The sequence below is a fragment of the Zonotrichia leucophrys genome, chromosome 29, assembly GCF_028769735.1.
Source record: "Zonotrichia leucophrys gambelii isolate GWCS_2022_RI chromosome 29, RI_Zleu_2.0, whole genome shotgun sequence".
Classification (NCBI taxonomy): Eukaryota; Metazoa; Chordata; class Aves; order Passeriformes; family Passerellidae; genus Zonotrichia; species Zonotrichia leucophrys.
Window position 1 is genome coordinate 3163096 of NC_088198.1, and position 17974 is coordinate 3181069.

General features: G+C 53.4%; 1 protein-coding gene and 1 long non-coding RNA gene across 2 annotated transcripts; one reads left to right on the forward strand and one right to left on the reverse strand.

Annotated features, from left to right (window-relative positions):
• Positions 1 to 903: 903 nt before the first annotated feature.
• SLC48A1 (solute carrier family 48 member 1) lies at positions 904 to 10973 on the reverse strand. Its single transcript, XM_064734981.1, has 3 exons — positions 10573 to 10973; positions 4393 to 4560; positions 904 to 2198 (listed from the first exon to the last, which is right to left on the reverse strand). The coding sequence occupies exons 1-3, from the start codon at positions 10709 to 10711 to the stop codon at positions 2062 to 2064; spliced, it is 444 nt and encodes a 147-aa protein (XP_064591051.1). The 5' UTR covers positions 10712 to 10973; the 3' UTR covers positions 904 to 2061.
• A 243-nt stretch (positions 10974 to 11216) lies between these two features.
• On the forward strand, positions 11217 to 16029 carry LOC135459231 (uncharacterized). The gene is made up of 3 exons (XR_010442989.1): positions 11217 to 12533; positions 13181 to 13284; positions 13395 to 16029. It is a non-coding gene; the product is annotated as an uncharacterized LOC135459231 (long non-coding RNA).
• Positions 16030 to 17974: the final 1945 nt, after the last annotated feature.

Here is a 17974-nt window from a genome sequence, read left to right on the forward strand (position 1 = left end):
GTGGCCAGTGCTGGACCTTGGGAGGTGCTGAGACCCCCCCAGTGGGAGTCATTAGGGCCCCATGACCCTAAACAGCCCCTCAAAACCCAGCAGAGGCTCCCCAGATCCTGAAGATTCCTCAGGCTGCCCAGCAGCAGGGAGTGAGGAATGCTGCAAAGGGAATTCCATGAAAAATGGGGCTGGGAAAGGCTGGTGCAGACAGAGAATGGGGTGGGGTGGCTGGGACTTTGTGGGGGCTGTGGGGAGAGAAGGGGTCAGGGCGAGGGGATGGGTTTGAGTCTCCTGGGAAGTCTCTGGAGCCACCAGGATCTCTGTCCTCTCCTGTCCCAGTGCCAGGGGATGGGAATTCCAGCTGGGATCCTTCCCTCACCCCAGGGCTGGGGCCTTGTGGGGACTTGCAGGGCCATGCTGAGCTCCTTGGTGGCCCCAGGGCACAGGGATGTCGCTGTTTTGGGGTGCCCCAGGTGGTTTTGGGGTCTCGTTCGCCCCCACCCCAGCCCGGGCTGTGCCACTGCCGCCCTCTGGCGGCTCCTGCGGGCCCTGCACCCGGGGGTCCCAGGGTGTCCCCAATGTGTCCCCAAAGTGTCCCCTCCCCTGGACCCCACCCCATGGTCAGTGATGGGATTGGGATGGGGCTGGGAATGGGAATTCACTCAGGGCTGACCCCAAAGCCCCCCCCGAAGCCCCCCTGCCCCCTTTTGCCTCCAAAGAAAAGGGATGGAATCATCACCACTCCCCCAAAAATCCCTTTGGGCTGAAATCCCCGAATCCCAAGGGATTTGTGAGGGGAAAATCCACCTCAGACTCCCTGTGGATGAGGAGGTGAGGGGGTTCAGCACTCCCCACCACCCCAAAAGGTGCCATTCCCACCCATCCCTCCCAGGAACTCCAGTGCAGCCAGGCTGGTGAGGGAGGGCTGTATTTGTGGTGGCACACGGTGACAGCGAGGGTGGCACCGACCCCGGCACCCCCGAGGTGCAAACCAGGAGGAATCCATGTAAAAATAGAGGGAATATTTACACACAGCATCCTTTAAAAAGCTGGCATGTGGGGTGGGAACTCCAGGGCTAGAACATGGCCCAGGGCTGGGTTTAGGGACTCCAGCACGTCACAGCCTCACCCCAAAGCTGCTCCTCAATCCCTGGGGTCCCCTGAGCAGCCTCTGTCCCCTCCCCTCTCCTCCTGCTTCCACAAAAACATTTTTTCCTTATTTTTTTTCCTCAGGAATCCTCTCCCTGAGGCTCAGGCAGGTCAGGCCTTGACCCTGCATCCCTTTCCCCCAAACACCTTTTCCCTACACCTGCTGCTGCAACTTCAAGCGTTAAATACAGCATTTATGGTTAAATGGGATCCCATTCCTTTTGAAAACCAGCTTGGGGAGCAGCCAGGGCAGCATTCCCAGCCCAGGGAGCTTTGGGATGAGCTTTGGGATCAGCTGTGCTCTTCCAAGAGCAACATTCCCAGCCCTGGGAGCTTTGGGATGAGCTTTGGGATGAGCTGTGCTCTGCCAGGAGCAACATTCCCAGCTCTGGGAGCTTTGGGATGAGCTGTGCTCTGCCTGGAGCAGCATTCCCAGCCCAGGGAGCTTTGGGATGAGCTTTGGGATCAGCTGTGCTCTGCCAGGAGCAACATTCCCAGCTCTGGGAGCTTTGGGATGAGCTGTGCTCTGCCTGGAGCAGCATTCCCAGCCCAGGGAGCTTTGGGATGAGCTTTGGGATCAGCTGTGCTCTTCCAAGAGCAGCATCCCCATCCCTGTGACCTTTGGGATGAGCTCTGCTCCTCTGCTGCCCCCAAACCCCAAAGCCCTGGACAGGCAGAACCCGGCTGGGAGCTCAGCTGGGCCTTTCCCAGGGAGCAGAGAGGGGACACAGGAGCAGGGCAGTGACAAAGGTGGGGACTGCCACCCCTTTGGCAGCACTCAGGGAGTCCTTCCCCTCCTTCCCTCCCAGAACGAGCAGCGATGAGTGAGGAAAAGCCAGCAGGAAAAGCCCTCTGTTGGACAGACAGACTGACAGACAGACAGCCAGTGTCTGTGCCCCCTCTCACACCTTGCCCCGGGGCTCAGAAGTCGCTGAGGATGCTGATGTCGGCGAACTCGGCGCGGTACCGGTGCGAGTAGAGGCTCAGCAGCAGCGCCCACTTGAGCGCCATGAAGCTCCACACGCAGGACAGGTAATAGCTCTTGGGGTCAGTCAGGGCTGTGGGGAAACAATGGGATTGGGTGGGAATTCGGAGGGAATTCGGTGGGAATTCAGAGGGAATTCGGTGGGAATTCGGTGGGAATTCAGAGGGAATTCGGTGGGAATTCAGAGGGAATTCGGTGGGAATTCAGTGGGAATTCGGTGGGAATTCAGAGGGAATTCAGAGGGAATTCAGTGGGAATTCAGTGGGAATTCGGTGGGAATTCAGAGGGAATTCAGAGGGAATTCAGAGGGAATTCGGTGGGAATTCGGTGGGAATTCAGAGGGAATTCGGTGGGAATTCAGAGGGAATTCAGAGGGAATTCAGAGGGAATTCAGAGGGAATTCAGAGGGAATTCGGTGGGAATTCAGAGGGAATTCAGTGGGAATTCGGTGGGAATTCAGAGGGAATTTGGTGGGAATTCAGAGGGAATTCAGTGGGAATTCAGAGGGAATTTGGTGGGAATTCGGTGGGAATTCAGAGGGAATTCAGAGGGAATTTGGAGGGATATTCAGTGGGAATTCAGAGGGAATTAGGTGGGAATTCAGTGGGAATTCGGTGGGAATTCAGAGGGAATTCGGAGGGAATTCAGAGGGAATTCGGTGGGAATTCAGAGGGAATTTGGTGGGAAATTTGGTGGGAATTCAGAGGGAATTCGGTGGGAATTCAGAGGGAATTCAGTGGGAATTCGGTGGGAATTCGGTGGGAATTTGGTGGGAATTCAGAGGGAATTCAGTGGGAATTCAGAGGGAATTCGGTGGGAATTCAGAGGGAATTCGGTGGGAATTCAGAGGGAATTTGGTGGGAATTTGGAGGGATATTCAGTGGGAATTCAGAGGGAATTCGGTGGGAATTCAGAGGGAATTCGGAGGGAATTCGGTGGGAATTCAGAGGGAATTCAGCGGGAATTCGGTGGGAATTCAGAGGGAATTCAGAGGGAATTCAGACGGAATTCAGAGGGAATTCAGACGGAATTCAGAGGGAATTTGGAGGGATATTCAGTGGGAATTCAGTGGGAATTCAGTGGGAATTCGGTGGGAATTCGGTGGGAATTCGGTGGGAATTCAGAGGGAATTCGGTGGGAATTCAGAGGGAATTCGGTGGGAATTCAGATGGAATTCCAGCCCCTGGGGGCGCTGCACAACCTCTGTGTTCCCTGGAATTCCACTGGAATGGGATGATTTCCCTGGCTCTGCCACCTCCACCCCAAACTCACCTGGTTTGGGGATGGGATTTGTGGGGATTCCTGGATTGTGAGAATTCCTGAATCTGTGGAGGTTCCTGGATTTGTGGGGGTTCCTGAATTTGTGGAGATTCCTGGATTTGTTGGAATTCCTGAATTTTTGGGCATTCCTGTATCATGGGGGTTCCTGCATCATGGGAATTCCTGGATTGTGGGGGTTCCTGAATCATGGGGATCCTTAGATTTCCCTAAAAATTGTGGAGCTAAGACATTCCCTAAAAACCCCAATTTTCTCCCCAAACAGTTTTCCAAGAAAGGCAGGGATGGCAAATATTTGGTTTCCCTTTCAAATCTGTATTTTTAAAGATTTCAAACGTGGATTTTCATCCCTTTGCAGCAGGAAAACTCCACGGGGAGTTCCTTCAGGCTGAGCCAAGGGATGTTTTTGGGGTTGTGACCCCACACAGCTTCTCCACCCACCCAGGACAAACCCCGTGGGGCTTCTGGGCAAACAACAAACCCAGAAAACCTCCAAGAAAACAACCCCCAAACGTTCTCCCTTTGGTCTGGGGCCAAGGAAATCACGGCAGGGATTTGGAGCCATTCCTTGGGGAACGTTCAGGGCTTTGGAGCTGGGAATGCTGAGTCAGGGCTTGGAGCTGCTCCAGGAGGGATGGACTCAACCTCTGTCATGGAAATGAGGACATTTCCAGGTTTTTTGGGGGCTTTGTCATGGAAATGAGGACATTCCCAGGTTTTTTGGAAGGGCTTTGTCATGGAAATTTGGAAATTCCCATGTTTTTTGGAAGGGCTTTGACATGGAAATGAGGACATTCCCAGGTTTTCTGGGGGTTTTGTCATGGAAATTTGGAAATTCCCAGGTTTTCTGGGGGCTTTGTCATGGAAATAAGGAAATTCCCAGGTTTTCTAGGGGTTTTGTCATGGAAATGAGGCAGTTCCAGGATTTTTGGAGGTGGCAGGAGGGCCCCCAGCCCTCCCCAGTGTTCCCAGTGCCTCCCAGTACTCACACTGGTGCTGGGTGATGGCCAGGGCCAGGAAGGCGCAGAAGCCCAGCCCGGAGAGGGCAGAGAAGAGGATCCCGACGGAGAGGAAAAACCTCAGCCCTTTTAACCAGGTCCTCCAGTAATCCTGCAGGTACATCACATGCGTGATTAGGGCCCAGAGCGCCAGCACACCTGTCCAGGTGACAGCAGGGACATCAGAATGGTGCCTATGGACAGGTAAACACAGCCCAACCCCCCCAGCACAGCTGGGAACAGCTGGACACCTGCCCAGGTGACAGCAGGGACATCAGAATGGTGCCTATGGACAGGTCAAACACAGCCCAAGCCCCCCAGAACAGCTGGGAACAGCTGGGAACAGCTGGGAACAGCTGGACACCTGGCCAGGTGACAGCAGGGACATCAGAATGGTACCTGTGGACAGGTAAAACACAGCCCACCCCCCCCAGAACAGCTGGGAACAGCTGGGAACAGCTGGGAACAGAAACACACCTGTCCAGGTGACAGCAGGGATATCAGAATGGTACCTGTGGACAGGTCAAACACAGCCCAACCCCCCCCAGAACAGCTGGGAACAGCTGGAAACAGCTGGGAACAGCAGCACACCTGTCCAGGTGACAGCAGGGACATCAGAATGGTGCCTATGGACAGGTAAAACACAGCCCAACCCCCCCAGAACAGCTGGGAACAGCTGGGAACAGCTGGACACCTGCCCAGGTGACAGCAGGGACATCAGAATGGTGCCTATGGACAGGTAAACACAGCCCAACCCCCCAGAACAGCTGGGAACAGCTGGGAACAGCTGGACACCTGCCCAGGTGACAGCAGGGACATCAGAATGGTACCTGTGGACAGGTCAAACACAGCCCAACCCTCCCAGAACAGCTGGGAAAAGCAGCACACCTGCCCAGGTGACAGCAGGGATATCAGAATGGTGCCTATGGACAGGTAAACACAGCCCAACCCCCCCAGAACAGCTGGGAACAGCTGGGAACAGCTGGGAACAGCAGCACACCTGGCCAGGTGACAGCAGGGACATCAGAATGGTACCCATGGAGAGGTCAAACACAGCCCAACCCCCCAGAGCAGCTGGGAACAGCTGGGAACAGCAGCACACCTGGCCAGGTGACAGCAGGGACATCAGAATGGTGCCTATGGACAGGTCAAACACAGCCCAACCCCCCCAGAACAGCTGGGAACAGCTGGGAACAGCTGGGAACAGCTGGGAACAGCAGCACACCTGGCCAGGTGACAGCAGGGACATCAGAATGGTACCCATGGAGAGGTCAAACACAGCCCAACCCCCCCAGAACAGCTGGGAACAGCAGCACACCTGGCCAGGTGACAGCAGGGACATCAGAACAGCCCCTCCTGGCCAAGCCCTCCCTGCAGCTGCCAGGACCTGCTGCCCCCTGCCCACATTCCCTGGGTTCCCACCCCAGACCCCCATGGGACCCCCCATGACCAATCCCCCCGTGCTGGGGGTCCCCAGGCTGGCAGGAGGGATGTGGGAGCAGGCAGATCCCGTGGGCAGAACTGCAGAGTCATGGCACCCCAAACTGTGCCAGGGTCTGGTGACAGAGCTGAGTTCCCCAAAATCACCTCCCCCACTTCCTGCTGCCCCGGGTTCCAGTGTTTTTGAGGCACATTTTGGACAGAAATGGGGAACTTGAGGTTTGCAGTCAGCAAAAAGCTGCTCCCTGCTGAGCCTGCCCGCATGACTCAGCAGAACTGCCCTGAATGCTGAGTCAAGGTTTGCTGTTCCCACCCCGCATCGACATCGCTGCTGCTGCTGCACCAGAGTGCCTCGAGTTCCCCTGATCCCGACCCAAACCCTCACCCAAATCCAATTCTAATCCAAATCCTGATCCAAACTGTGATCCAAACCATGATCCAATTGTAATCCAAACCATGATCCAAATCCTGATCAAATTCCTGACCTAAACCCTCACCCAAACCCTGATCCAATTCTAATCAAACCTGACCCAAACCCTGACCCAAACCCTCACCCAATTCTAATCCAAATCCTGATCCAAACCCTGACCCAAAACTGATACAAGCCCTGACCCAATTCCAGTCCAAACCTGACCCAAACCCTGATCCAAACCTGACCCAAACCCTGATCCAAACCTGATCCAAACCTGATCCAAACCTGACCCAAACCCTGATCCAAACCTGACCCAAACCCTGACCCAAACCTGATCCAATTCTAATCCACATCCCGATCCAAACCCTGACTCAAACCCAAATATAAATCCTGAGCCAAACTCTGTTCCTGACCCAAACCTTCATCCAAACCCTAACCCACATCCTGATCCAACTCTAATCCAAACCTGATCCAAACTCTGATCCAAACCCTGATCCAAATCTTGATCCAATTCTAATGCAAATCCTGATCCCAATCCTGATCCAAACTCTGATCCTGACCCAAACCTTGATCCAAACCCTCACCTAAACCCTTATCCAACTATACCCTAAACCCTGACCCAAACCCTGATCCAATTCTAATCCAAATCCTGACCCAAACTCTAACCCAAACCCTGATCCAAATCCAAATCCTGATCCAATTCCAAACCAAATCCTGACCCAAACCCTGATCCAATTCTAATCAAACCTGACCCAAACCCTGACCCAAACCCTGATCCAAACCCTCACCCAATTCTAATCCAAACCCTGACCCAAACCCTGATCCAAACCTGATCCCAGCCCTAACCCAAGCCCCAGCCTAAACCCTGACCCAAACCCCATTCAAACCCTGATCCAAGCCCTGGCCCAAAACATCACCTGAAAAACTCAGGGTTTGAAACCATTTTTACTGGGAAATGAAATAAAAGTTGTGACTATTGAAAGCTTGGGGTGACTGCCTGCAGGAGCTGCAGGTTTTCACCCCAGGGATTCCCCAAATCCAGCCCTTCTCTCCTAAAGCTCCTTGTCCCTAAAGCTGAGCCAGGGCACCAAACCCCAGAGCAGCAGCAGAGCCTGCACGGCTCCAGTCCCACCCAAACCCCTCCATAAAAACACAAATCCCACCCAAACCCCTCCGTAAAAACACAAATCCCACCCAAACCCCTCCGTAAAAACACAAATCCCACCCAAACCCCTCCATAAAAACACAAATCCCTGTGGATTTACCCCAAACCCAGCGCCCTGGAGCAGGAGCTGCTCCATCAGACACAACCCAAGGATTTCCAGCAGGGAATCCAACCCAAATTATCCCAGGATACTAGAAAGGAAAGCCCCAAACAGCTCCAAGCAGAGAGGAGCTGAAAGGAACCAGGGAAAAATCAATTTCTGAGTAAAACACAAAAACCTCCCAGCACCTGAAATAAACCCAGGAGTTCAAAGCAGGGCTGGGGAACGATTCTCCCCCCACAGACCCAAATATTTGGATAATGTTTGGGCTGTTGGAGCTCAAGGGAAATGAGCTTTCCCTCTCTGCAAACATCCAAACAAAAACTGGGACAAACACAAGGTTTTGTCAGCCTCCTGCTCCTCCTGGAGGGATCCTTCAATCCCAGGGGAGAATTTTTGGGAAAGTTCCATTTGTCACACATGGAAATCCTGGGGAAAAACAACAACTCTGCAGCAGAGGCCAAAAAAAAAATGCACAAACAAACACTAAAAATTCAGATTTATTCCACAAGGAGCCCCCTGACTCCAGCATTCCTGCAAGGAGCATCGTGTGGTGATGGCAAAGAAAATGAGGGTAAAAATTAAAAGTAACATTAAAAACCCCCTGAAAATGGGGACTGATTCCAAATTTTTTTTTTTTCTGTGTGCTTACAAAGCCTTCAGTCCTTTTCTAGCTAAACAATCCCCTTTTATCCACTCCAGCTGCAGCATCAGCTGGAAGGAGCTGAAATCCCCACTCCAACAGGGGCTGGGGCTTTGCCAAGTGAAATTTTGCCATTTCCACGTTTGCCAAACTTTGCCTCTCCTGGGGGAACCCGAGAGCCTCAGCTGGGTTTGGAGCAGGTCAGAAATGGGGAGATTTTCCTGCCAAAACTGCTGGGGCTCCACACTGAGATATTTTAGGAAAATAGTTCTGGAAAAAGAGGAACCTTTGGAATATTCTGGTGTTGTACCTGATCCCATATTCAGCTCCCATTCCTTCCATTTCAGGTGTTTTTAAAATTCTCCCAAGCCCCTGTGACTGGGTGGAAATGGAATTAAACCCCTGGGATATATAAGGGGTTTAATTTCATTAATTGCAGCCCCAGCATCGTTTTCCCTCCACGGCACTTCAGACTTGGATCAAGTTTTGACTGTAAATAACAGGGAATTAGTGAAATTTAGGGCTAATTCCCAAGCAGGAAAGGTTCTCTGGGAGATAAGGGAAATATCAACAAACTGATTGCAGAGACAAAGCTGGAGACCCCTCAGAACCAGGAGGAATTCTCCCAGCCAGGAAGCCTGTGGATAAACATCCTCAAACACAGCTCCAAAGGCACAGCAGAGGCATTAAAAACGAGATAAACACGGACCAGCAGGCAGAGCTTGGCTTAACCAGGGCACTTTGAGGAGGACCTGCAAATTCCGCTGTCAAAATTCCACTCTCAAAATTCCTCTGTCAAAATTCCTCCCTGAGCAGAAACACAGCAGAAAATACCTTCATTTGCTCTTTCTCCTGCATTTCTGGTTCAAGATCCCCCCCAGTTTTGTGCCACCCAGCAAAGTGTGGGAATTCTCTGCTGAATCCCAGCTCCAGCTGGAAATAAAAGCTTTTTTTTTTTTTTTTTTTTTTTTTTTTGAGGCAGAGGAAGCAGAGACAAGCCCAGCCATGCACCTCACCCTTGGATCCTTTCTAAATTTTAACTTCACTTTCTACTCTGGCAGGAATTCAGCCAGGGAAGCCCTGGAGCTGCAGGACTCTGTCCTGCTCCACCCCAACCATTAACCCAGAGCCACAAACTCCCAAATCTCAGATTTCTGGGCACATCAGGTGCAGTTTTACCCCCCTGAAACCCAAACCCCTCTTCCAGAGGGTCTGCTTGCAGCATTTGGGGAAATCAGGAGGATTTCTTTGCTTCCCTGAAAACTTCAGCCCCAAGGAAGGGGCTCCTCGGCCCCACTGGTGCCATGACACCCCCTCAGCCCTGATACCCCCAATTGCTGCTCTGACACCCCCATACTCTGACACACCCTCAAATGCCTCCTTAGCCCTGAGATGCCACCTCAAACTTCCTTTCAGCCATGGGGAAGGGGCTCCTTGGCCCCACCATGGCCCTCACTCCCCTCACAGCCCTCAGGGATGAGAAATGGTCCCCTCACACCCCTCAGGGCTGAGGAAGGGGCTCCTCACACCCCTCACAGACCCCTCAGCCATGGGGAATGGGCTCCTCACTCCTCCTCAGGTCTCACACCCCTCAGGGCTGAGGAAGGGGCTCCTCTCACCCCTCACAGACCCCTCACTCCCCTCATGGCTGAGAAATGGGCTCCTCACAGACCCTGTCAGCCCTCAGAGCTCCTCAGGACTGAGGAAGGGGCTCCTCACTCCCCTCACACCGCTCAGGGCTGAGGAAGGGGCTCCTCACTCCCCTCTCACCCCTCACAGCCCCCTCAGCCACGGGGAATGGGCTCCTCAACCCCTCACGGCAAAGCAAGGGGCTCCTCGACCCCATGGCCGCCCTGACCCGCCCCCTCAGGCTCAGCCCCGATCCCTTCCTCACGCCGATCCTGCTCAGCCCTCCCGCCCCTGCCCGGTGCCCGCTCGCCCCCGGTGCCGTACCCGAGAGCCCTCCCGGCCCGGTGCCCGGTGTCCCCTTGGCCCCGGTGCCGTACCCAAGAGCCGACCCGCCCGGCCCGGTGCCCGCTCGCCCCGGTGCCGTACCCGCTCTCCCTCCCGGCCCGGTGCCCGGTGTCCTCTTGGCCCCGGTGCTGTACCCAAGAGCCCACCCGCCCGGCCCGGTGCCCCTCGTCCCCCGGTGCCGAACCCGAGAGCCCTCCCGGCCCGGTGCCCGGTGTCCCCTTGCGCCGGTGCGTACCCAGAGCCCACCCGCCCGGCCCGGTGCCCCTCGTCCCCCGGCCGTACCCGAGAGCCCTCCCGGCCCGGTGCCCGGTGTCCCCTTGGCCCGGTGCTGTACCCAAGAGCCGACCCGCCCGGCCCGGTGCCCCTCGTCCCCTGGTGCCGAACCCGAGAGCCCTCCCGGCCCGGTGCCCGGTGTCCCCTCACCCCCGGTGCCGTACCCGAGAGGCCGCCGGCCGCAGCCGTGCTGGGCTGGCGCAGCGCGGGCACCACGCTCCAGGCGCAGAAGGCCGAGAGGCCGCTCAGGGCACCGAAGGACGCGTAGGCGACACGGAGCGCCAGGGCCCCGTTCAGCGCCATGGCGGCCTCGGCGCGGCCCGCCCACGGCACCGGGACACGCCCCGGGAACGGCGACGGCACCGGGACACGCCTCGGGAGCGGCAACGGCAACGGCGCTGGGACACGCCTCGGGACACGGGAACGGGACACGCCCTGGGACACGGGAGGCAGGAACGGGATCGGGACACGCCTCGGGAACGGGGACAGGACACGGGACACAGCACCGGGACACGGGAACAGGACACGCCTCGGGACAGGGACACTCCCCGGGACACGGTACCGGGACACGGCACCGTCCACCGGGACTTGGACACGCCCACAGACACCAGGACACGCCCACAGACACAGGGACACGCCCACATGATCGGGACACGCCTCCGGTCCCGCCCCATCGCAGCGCGCCCCCTGGCGGGCGGGAGGACCGAGGAGCGGACACGAAGGGACGGGGACACCCCGGGGGGACACGGAAAACACCGGGGGGACACCGCGGGGGGACACGGGCGGCACCGGCAGGTGGGGAGCGTGTGGCCTTGGGGACATCTTCGAGTGGCTTTCGCTTCCCCCCGGCCCATCCTGTGGGATTGCGGTCTGGGGACACCTCACCAAAATCCTCGAAGACTCTTTGGGGCTTTTCCGTTCCCTTTTCTCCCTTCCGCTTTTTTTATTTGTTTATTTTTTTTTAACATTCTTCCCCTTTCTGAGCCCTTGGCTGGGTCCGGCTCTGCTTCATCCGCGGGGGCACAAATTTCCAGTGAGGATTGGTGTGAAAATGGGATTTTCTTACTTATTTCTCATCATTAATTAATTATCCCCCGAGCGCCACGGTAACAGAGGCGCTCCCCGAGGCTGGGAATTCTGCTTTTCCCGAATTTCCCGGTCCAGCCTCCCCCCAAAAGGATCTTTGGGAATGGGGAAGCTCGGCTGGGCTGCTCTAGGTGGCAGCAGCCTCCTTCCCTTTCCCGAGCCATTCCCGCTCTTCATCCACCTCCCCACCCCTCCTCCTCCTCCTCCTCCTCCATCTCCCTTCCCCCTCTCCATCCATCCCTGCGTGTCCCCCCTGGAATTCGGGTTTTGGGGGGGTTGGACGGGGCTTGGAGCGCCCTGGGCTGGGGGAATTGTTCTGGTCTTGGAAGGGGACAAGGTTCCTGTTCTTCCACCCCAGCCCGCAGGTCCCATCCTGCTCAGGGAGCCAAAATTCCCTCTCAGTTTGACCCAAAATTCCCCCCAGTTTGACCCAAAATTCCCCCCAGTTTGAACCAAAATTCCCACTCAATTTGATTCAAAATTCCCCCCCAATTTGACCCAAAACCCCAGTGAAATCCCAAAAACCCAATGACACCCCAAAAACTCAGTGGCACCCCAAAATTCAGTGACACCCCTAAAACCCGGTAAAATCCCAAAATCCCAGTGAAATCCCCAAAACCCTATGAAATCCCTAAAACCCAGTGAAATCCCAAAAACCTGGTGAAATCCCAAAATTCTGCGACACCCTAAAAACCTGGTGACACCCCTAAAACCCCATGAAATCCCAAAAACCTAGTGACAGCCCTAAAACCTCTTGACACCCTAAAACCCAGTGACACCCCAAAGACATCCCAAATACCCAGTGACACCCTAAAACCCATTGAAACCCCAAAAACCCTGCAAAACCCCAAAAACCCCATGAAAACCCCAAAAACCCCGGCCGTCCTTGCCCAAGGACTCGCAGCTCCAGCCCCGCCGTGGGGTTTTGAGCGTGAAAACCTCGAGAGCAGCGAAGCAAAAATTGCATTTCCTGAAAAATTGCATTTCCTGCTGCGGCTGCAGGAACGCGGGAGGGAACGAGCGGCGTCAGCAGCGCCAGGTGAGATCAGAGATCCGAGATCAGAGATCCGAGATCGGCTCCTCCTCGCCCAATTCCCCCCGGGAATTTCGGGCCCGGTTTTGTCATCCCGGCTCTGCTGACTCTGCCCGAGCCTTGGGGATGCTCTGGGGTGATTTTTGTGCAGGTGGGGGACGGCTCAGAGCCATGGAGGAACAAAATCTGGGGTTGTTTTTTGATTTTTTTAGGGTTTTTTTGGTTCTTTTTTTGGGTTTTCTGAGAGATATTTTTTTTTGGCCTTTTGGGGTTTGTTTCACGGTGGGTTTTTTGTTTTTCTTGGGTTTTTTTGGGGGTTTTTTTGGTTGGTTTTGTTTTGGGATTTTTTTTGTTGTATTTTTGATTTTTTTGGTTCATTGGTTGATTGGGTTTTTGTGGGGTTCTTTTGATTTTTTTTGGTTTGGTTTTTGGTTTTTCACTTTTTGGACCCAGAGTTGGCTTCCTCAGCACTGCCCACCTCAGGCACCTGGATTTTCCAAAAGTGGATGGGATGGAAATGAAGACAAGAAGAGGAGGAGGAAGAGGAGGAACCGCTCCAGGTGGGAACAGCGATGTTCACACCTGTGAACATCAGTGCCCCAGCAGCTCCCACCCGTTTTTTTCACTTTTTGACCCAAAATTGGCTTCCTCAGCACTGCCTACCTCAGGCACCTGGATTTTCCAAAAGTGGGTGGGATGGAGATGAAGACAAGAAGAGGAGGAGGAAGAAGAGGAGGAAGAGGAGGAACCACTCCAGGTGGGAACAGCGATGTTCCTGTTCCTCCACCCCAGCCCAGCCCAGTAGCTCCCACCCATTTTTTTCACTTTTTGACCCAAAATTGGCTTCCTCACCACTGCCTACCTCAGGCACCTGGATTTTCCAAAAGTGGGTGGGATGGAGATGAAGACAAGAAGAGGAGGAGGAAGAGGAGGAACCGCTCCAGGTGGGAACAGCGACATTCCTGCTGCTCCATCCCACCGCACCCCAGCAGCTCCCACCCATTTTTTTCACTTTTTGACCCAAAATTGGCTTCCTCACCACTGCCTACCTCAGGCACCTGGATTTTCCAAAAGTGGGTGGGATGGAGATGAAGACAAGAAGAGGAGGAGGAAGAGGCGGAACCGCTCCAGGTGTGAACAGGGATGTTCCTGCTTCTCCACCCCACCCCAGCCCAGTAGCTCCCACCCATTTTTTCCACTTTTTGACCCAAAATTGGCTTCCTCAGCACTGCCCACCTCAGGCAGCAACTCCAGGTGACACCTGGATTTTCCACAGTTGGATGGGATGGAAACAGGGAGAGGAGGAGGAACCGCTCCAGGTGTGAACAGGGATGTTCCTGCTCCTCCATCCCACCACACCCCAGCAGCTCCCACCCGTTTTTTTCACTTTTTGACCCAAAATTGGCTTTCCCAGCACTGCCCACCCCAGACAGCAGCTCACCTGAGGTGCCACCTGAGGTGCCACCTGTGTTTCCAGGGCTGTGGACCTTGGCCCCGCTCCCCAGCACCTGTGGTTGCCCCGGAGCTTTCCCGGTTATCGCTCCTGCCCCAGCCTCGGGAACAGCTGGGAAACAGCCGGATTTACCGGATGAGGGATCCTTCCTCCTCCTCCCTCCTCCTCCTCCCTCCCCGGGCTGGAGCTGGGAACAAAAGGAGGAAAATCAGCGGGGATGGGACAGCCCTGTTTGCTTCCCGAGAGTGGGAACAGCCTGGAGCTCTGTCCCGAGGGTTTGGCCTTGAGGCCGTTTTGTTTTGTCCCTTTTAAAGGAACATTTCAGCCACGGGAGGAGCTGGGATTGAGAGCCCAGAAATGCCAAAGGCCCAAAGGGGAAAGGAAGAGGGAAAAGTTGGGGAAATGGGGAGGTACCAGCTTGTCCTGGTGTGAGGAATGGTCACAAATCCCATCTCTGGGAAAAACAAATCCCATATTTGGGAAACAGAAACAAATTCCATCTTTGGGAAAATCAAATCCCACCCTTGAGAAACAAATCCAATCTCTGGGAAAAACAAATCCCATATTTGGGAAACAGAAACAAATTCCATCTTTGGGAAACAGAAACAAATTCTATCTTTGGGAAAATCAAATCCCACCCTTGGGAAACAAATCCAATCTCTGGGAAAAACAAATCCCATATTTGGGAAACGGGAACAAATTCCATCTTTGGGAAACAGAAATAAATCCCATCTTTGGGAAGAACAAATCCCATGTTTGGGAAAAAGAAACAAATCCCGTATTTGGGAAACAGAAATAGATCCCATCTTTGGGACAAACAAATCCCATATTTGGGAAAAAACAAATCCCATTTTTGGGAAAAAGAAACGAATCCCATCTTTGGGAAAATCAAGTCCCACCTTTGGGAAAAGCATTGCTTTTCTTTCTCCTGTCTCTGGGTTGTTGGTGGGACTCAGTGACCCTAGCGGGTTTTCCAACCTGAGCAATTCCACTTTTCCCACTTTTCTGGACTCTCAGCCCTTGCTGGCCTCAGACTGAGGCGCCTGCAGCTCCTCGGAGACGCAAACCTGGGAATCGTTTCAGGAAGGAGCCGAGCGGGCACGGAAAGACCGGGAGAACAAGACACATCACGTTCCCCGGATGATAATGAGGGAATGAAATTAAACCACCTGGGAGACCAAAACTCTCCTTCCTTCCTTCCTTCCTTCCTTCCTTCCTCAGGAGCAGCTTCCCCTCCACGGCAGCAATTCCTGCCTGAGCTATCACCCGTGGAAAATCCAGAAATGAATCACGGCCAGGATTGGGGAACGCCGCTCAGATAATTCCTAAAGCTGTTGTTCCAACCCAATAAAACCCCGTGCAACAACAAGGGGCGTCCCATAATTTGTGTTAATTCCGGAATCGCTGCTAATTCCGGCCCAATTAGGAGATAAAACACGGCGCCGGAGCCGCTTATTAAATTACAAATCATCCCGGCTAAATCCGAGGATTATTTAACACCGAGGGTTTGGGGGAGCTGCGCCGGAATAACAATGTCAGGGGAGCAGGGGCGTTAATCAAAGTAATGAAAACATAAATTAGGGGAGGCTGGGCCAATAAACAGGAAATAAATAGGGTTGGAGGGAGAGAAATGCATAAAGCAGCAGCATTAAAGGATAAACCCGCAGTGTTGGGAGCGCTGTAAATTCCCAACCGTTTTCCCCAGGATTGGATTTTCGGGGCTGATTTGTGGCCGTGTCCCGGCGAACCGGCGAGATGATAAATACAGAGATTTCTGCACCCCCAGCTGCCACCAAACCCTCCTGGGGGACGCCCAGAGCTCCCAGGTCCCTCCTGGAATTTCTGCCCTGCTCAGGGATGAGACCTGGCTGCTCATTCCTGGGAAATGGAGCCAAAATAGGGGGTGGAGTGAAAATATTGGGGTTTAACTTGGGATTCACTCTGTTCTGCCTTTGGGGGGCTGAAGGACGGGGAGTAGGTTCAGGTGGATCTGCACACCCAGTTTAGGATCTGGGAGCAGGGTCAGTGTTTGCTGCCCTATGGATCTGAAAATCCACTTTAGGATTTGGGAGCAGGGTCAGTGTTTGCGGCCCTATGGATCTGAAAATCCACTTTAGGATTTGGGAGCAGGGTTAGATGGATCTTCAAACCCACTTTAGCATTTGGGAGCAGGATCAGCATTCGCTGCCCTATGGATCTGCAAACCCGGTTTAGGATTTGGGAGCAAGATCAGATGGATCTGCAAACCCAGTTTAGGATTTGGGAGCAAGTTCAGATGGATCTGCAAGCCCAGTTTAGAATTTGGGAGCAGGATCAAATGGATCTGCAAGCCCAGTTTAAAATTTGGGAGCAGGATCAGGTGGATCTTCAAACCCAGTTTAGGATTTGGGAGCAGGGTCAGATGGATCTGCAAACCCAGTTTAGAATTTGGGAGCAGGGTCAGATGGATCTGCAAACCCAGTTTAGGATTTGGGAGCAGGGTCAGATGGATCTGCAAACCCAGTTTAGGATTTGGGAGCAGGGTCAGCATTCACTGCCCTATGGATCTGCAAACCCAGTTTAGAATTTGGGAGCAGGATCAGATGGATCTGCAGACCCAGTTTAGGATTTGGGAGCAAGTTCAGATGGATCTGCAGATCCACTTTAGGATTTGGGAGCAGGGTCAGCATTTGCTGCCCTATGGATTTTTTTATCCCTTTAGGATTTGGGATTTTGGGAAGAAATTCCTGCCAGGAGGGCGGAGAGGCCAGAACTGCCCCAAAGCCAGCAGGGACCTGCCATTAATTAATGATTGTCCAAGGGAGCCGAACGAGCGGGGTTAAAGGAGCGATAAGAGGGTGATAAGGCAGAGCTGGCGGGGCAGCGGCGGCTGCAGCCCCCGGGAAGGGCCGGGATCGGTGACCCCGCACCTGGAGCGGGGTGAGGGACCGGGGACACCCCAGGGACACCTCGGGGATGTGGGAAATGCATTTGTGGATAATTTGGTAGGTCAAGAAACGCTTATGTTATGTATTATAATTGCATAATATATATAATTATATAATATATATAATTATATTTCTATAATTAATACATATAATTTATATATTTCCATACGTATAATTATATAATATTTTAAATATTAAAATTATACAGGTTATATTTTACATATTAAAATTTAAAGTATACTATATTAATTGTACTGTATTAATTGTACAATATTAATTGTACAATATTGATAATACAATATTTATATCATATCATATCGTATCATATCTTTTTTTTACTATAATTAAGAAATAGTCGGCTTTTGATTGTGAGAGCGTGAATTGTAACATCTGTACTGTCTCACCCTTCTCATAGGACTAAAAATAGAAAAATGGGAATGAGGGGTGGGAAAGGAAAAGGGTCTGAAATGGGATTGGGGATGGGAATGGGATGGAAAGGGTGGGATAGGATAGGGTGGGATAAAATGGGATTGGATTGGGATGGAAAGGGTGGGATAGGATAGGGTGGGATAAAATGGGATTGGGCTGGGATGGGATTGGAATGGAATGGGATAGAATGTGCTGGGATTGGGTTGGATTTGAGTGGGATAGAATGGGATTGTAGTGGGATGGGAAACGGTGGGATAGGATAGGGTGGGATAGGATGAGATTGGGATAGGAATGGGATTGGATAGGGTGGGATAAAATGGAATGTGATGGGATGGGATTGGGATAGGAATGGGGTTGGAATGGGATAGGATGGGATTGGAATGGGATGGAAAGGGTGGGATAACATGGAATGTGATAGGGTGGGATTGGGATTGGAACAGGATTGAAATGGGATGGGATTGGGATAGGAATGGGGTTGAAATGGGGTGGGGTGGGATTGGGATAGGAATGGGGTTGGAATGGGATTGCAATGGGGAACATTGGAATAGGCGTGTGGTTGGAATGGGGTGGTGGAGCCTCATCCCAAGGAGGAACCGCCCGCAGTCCCCCCCGGGGCCCGGGCAGGTGCCTCTCCTCTC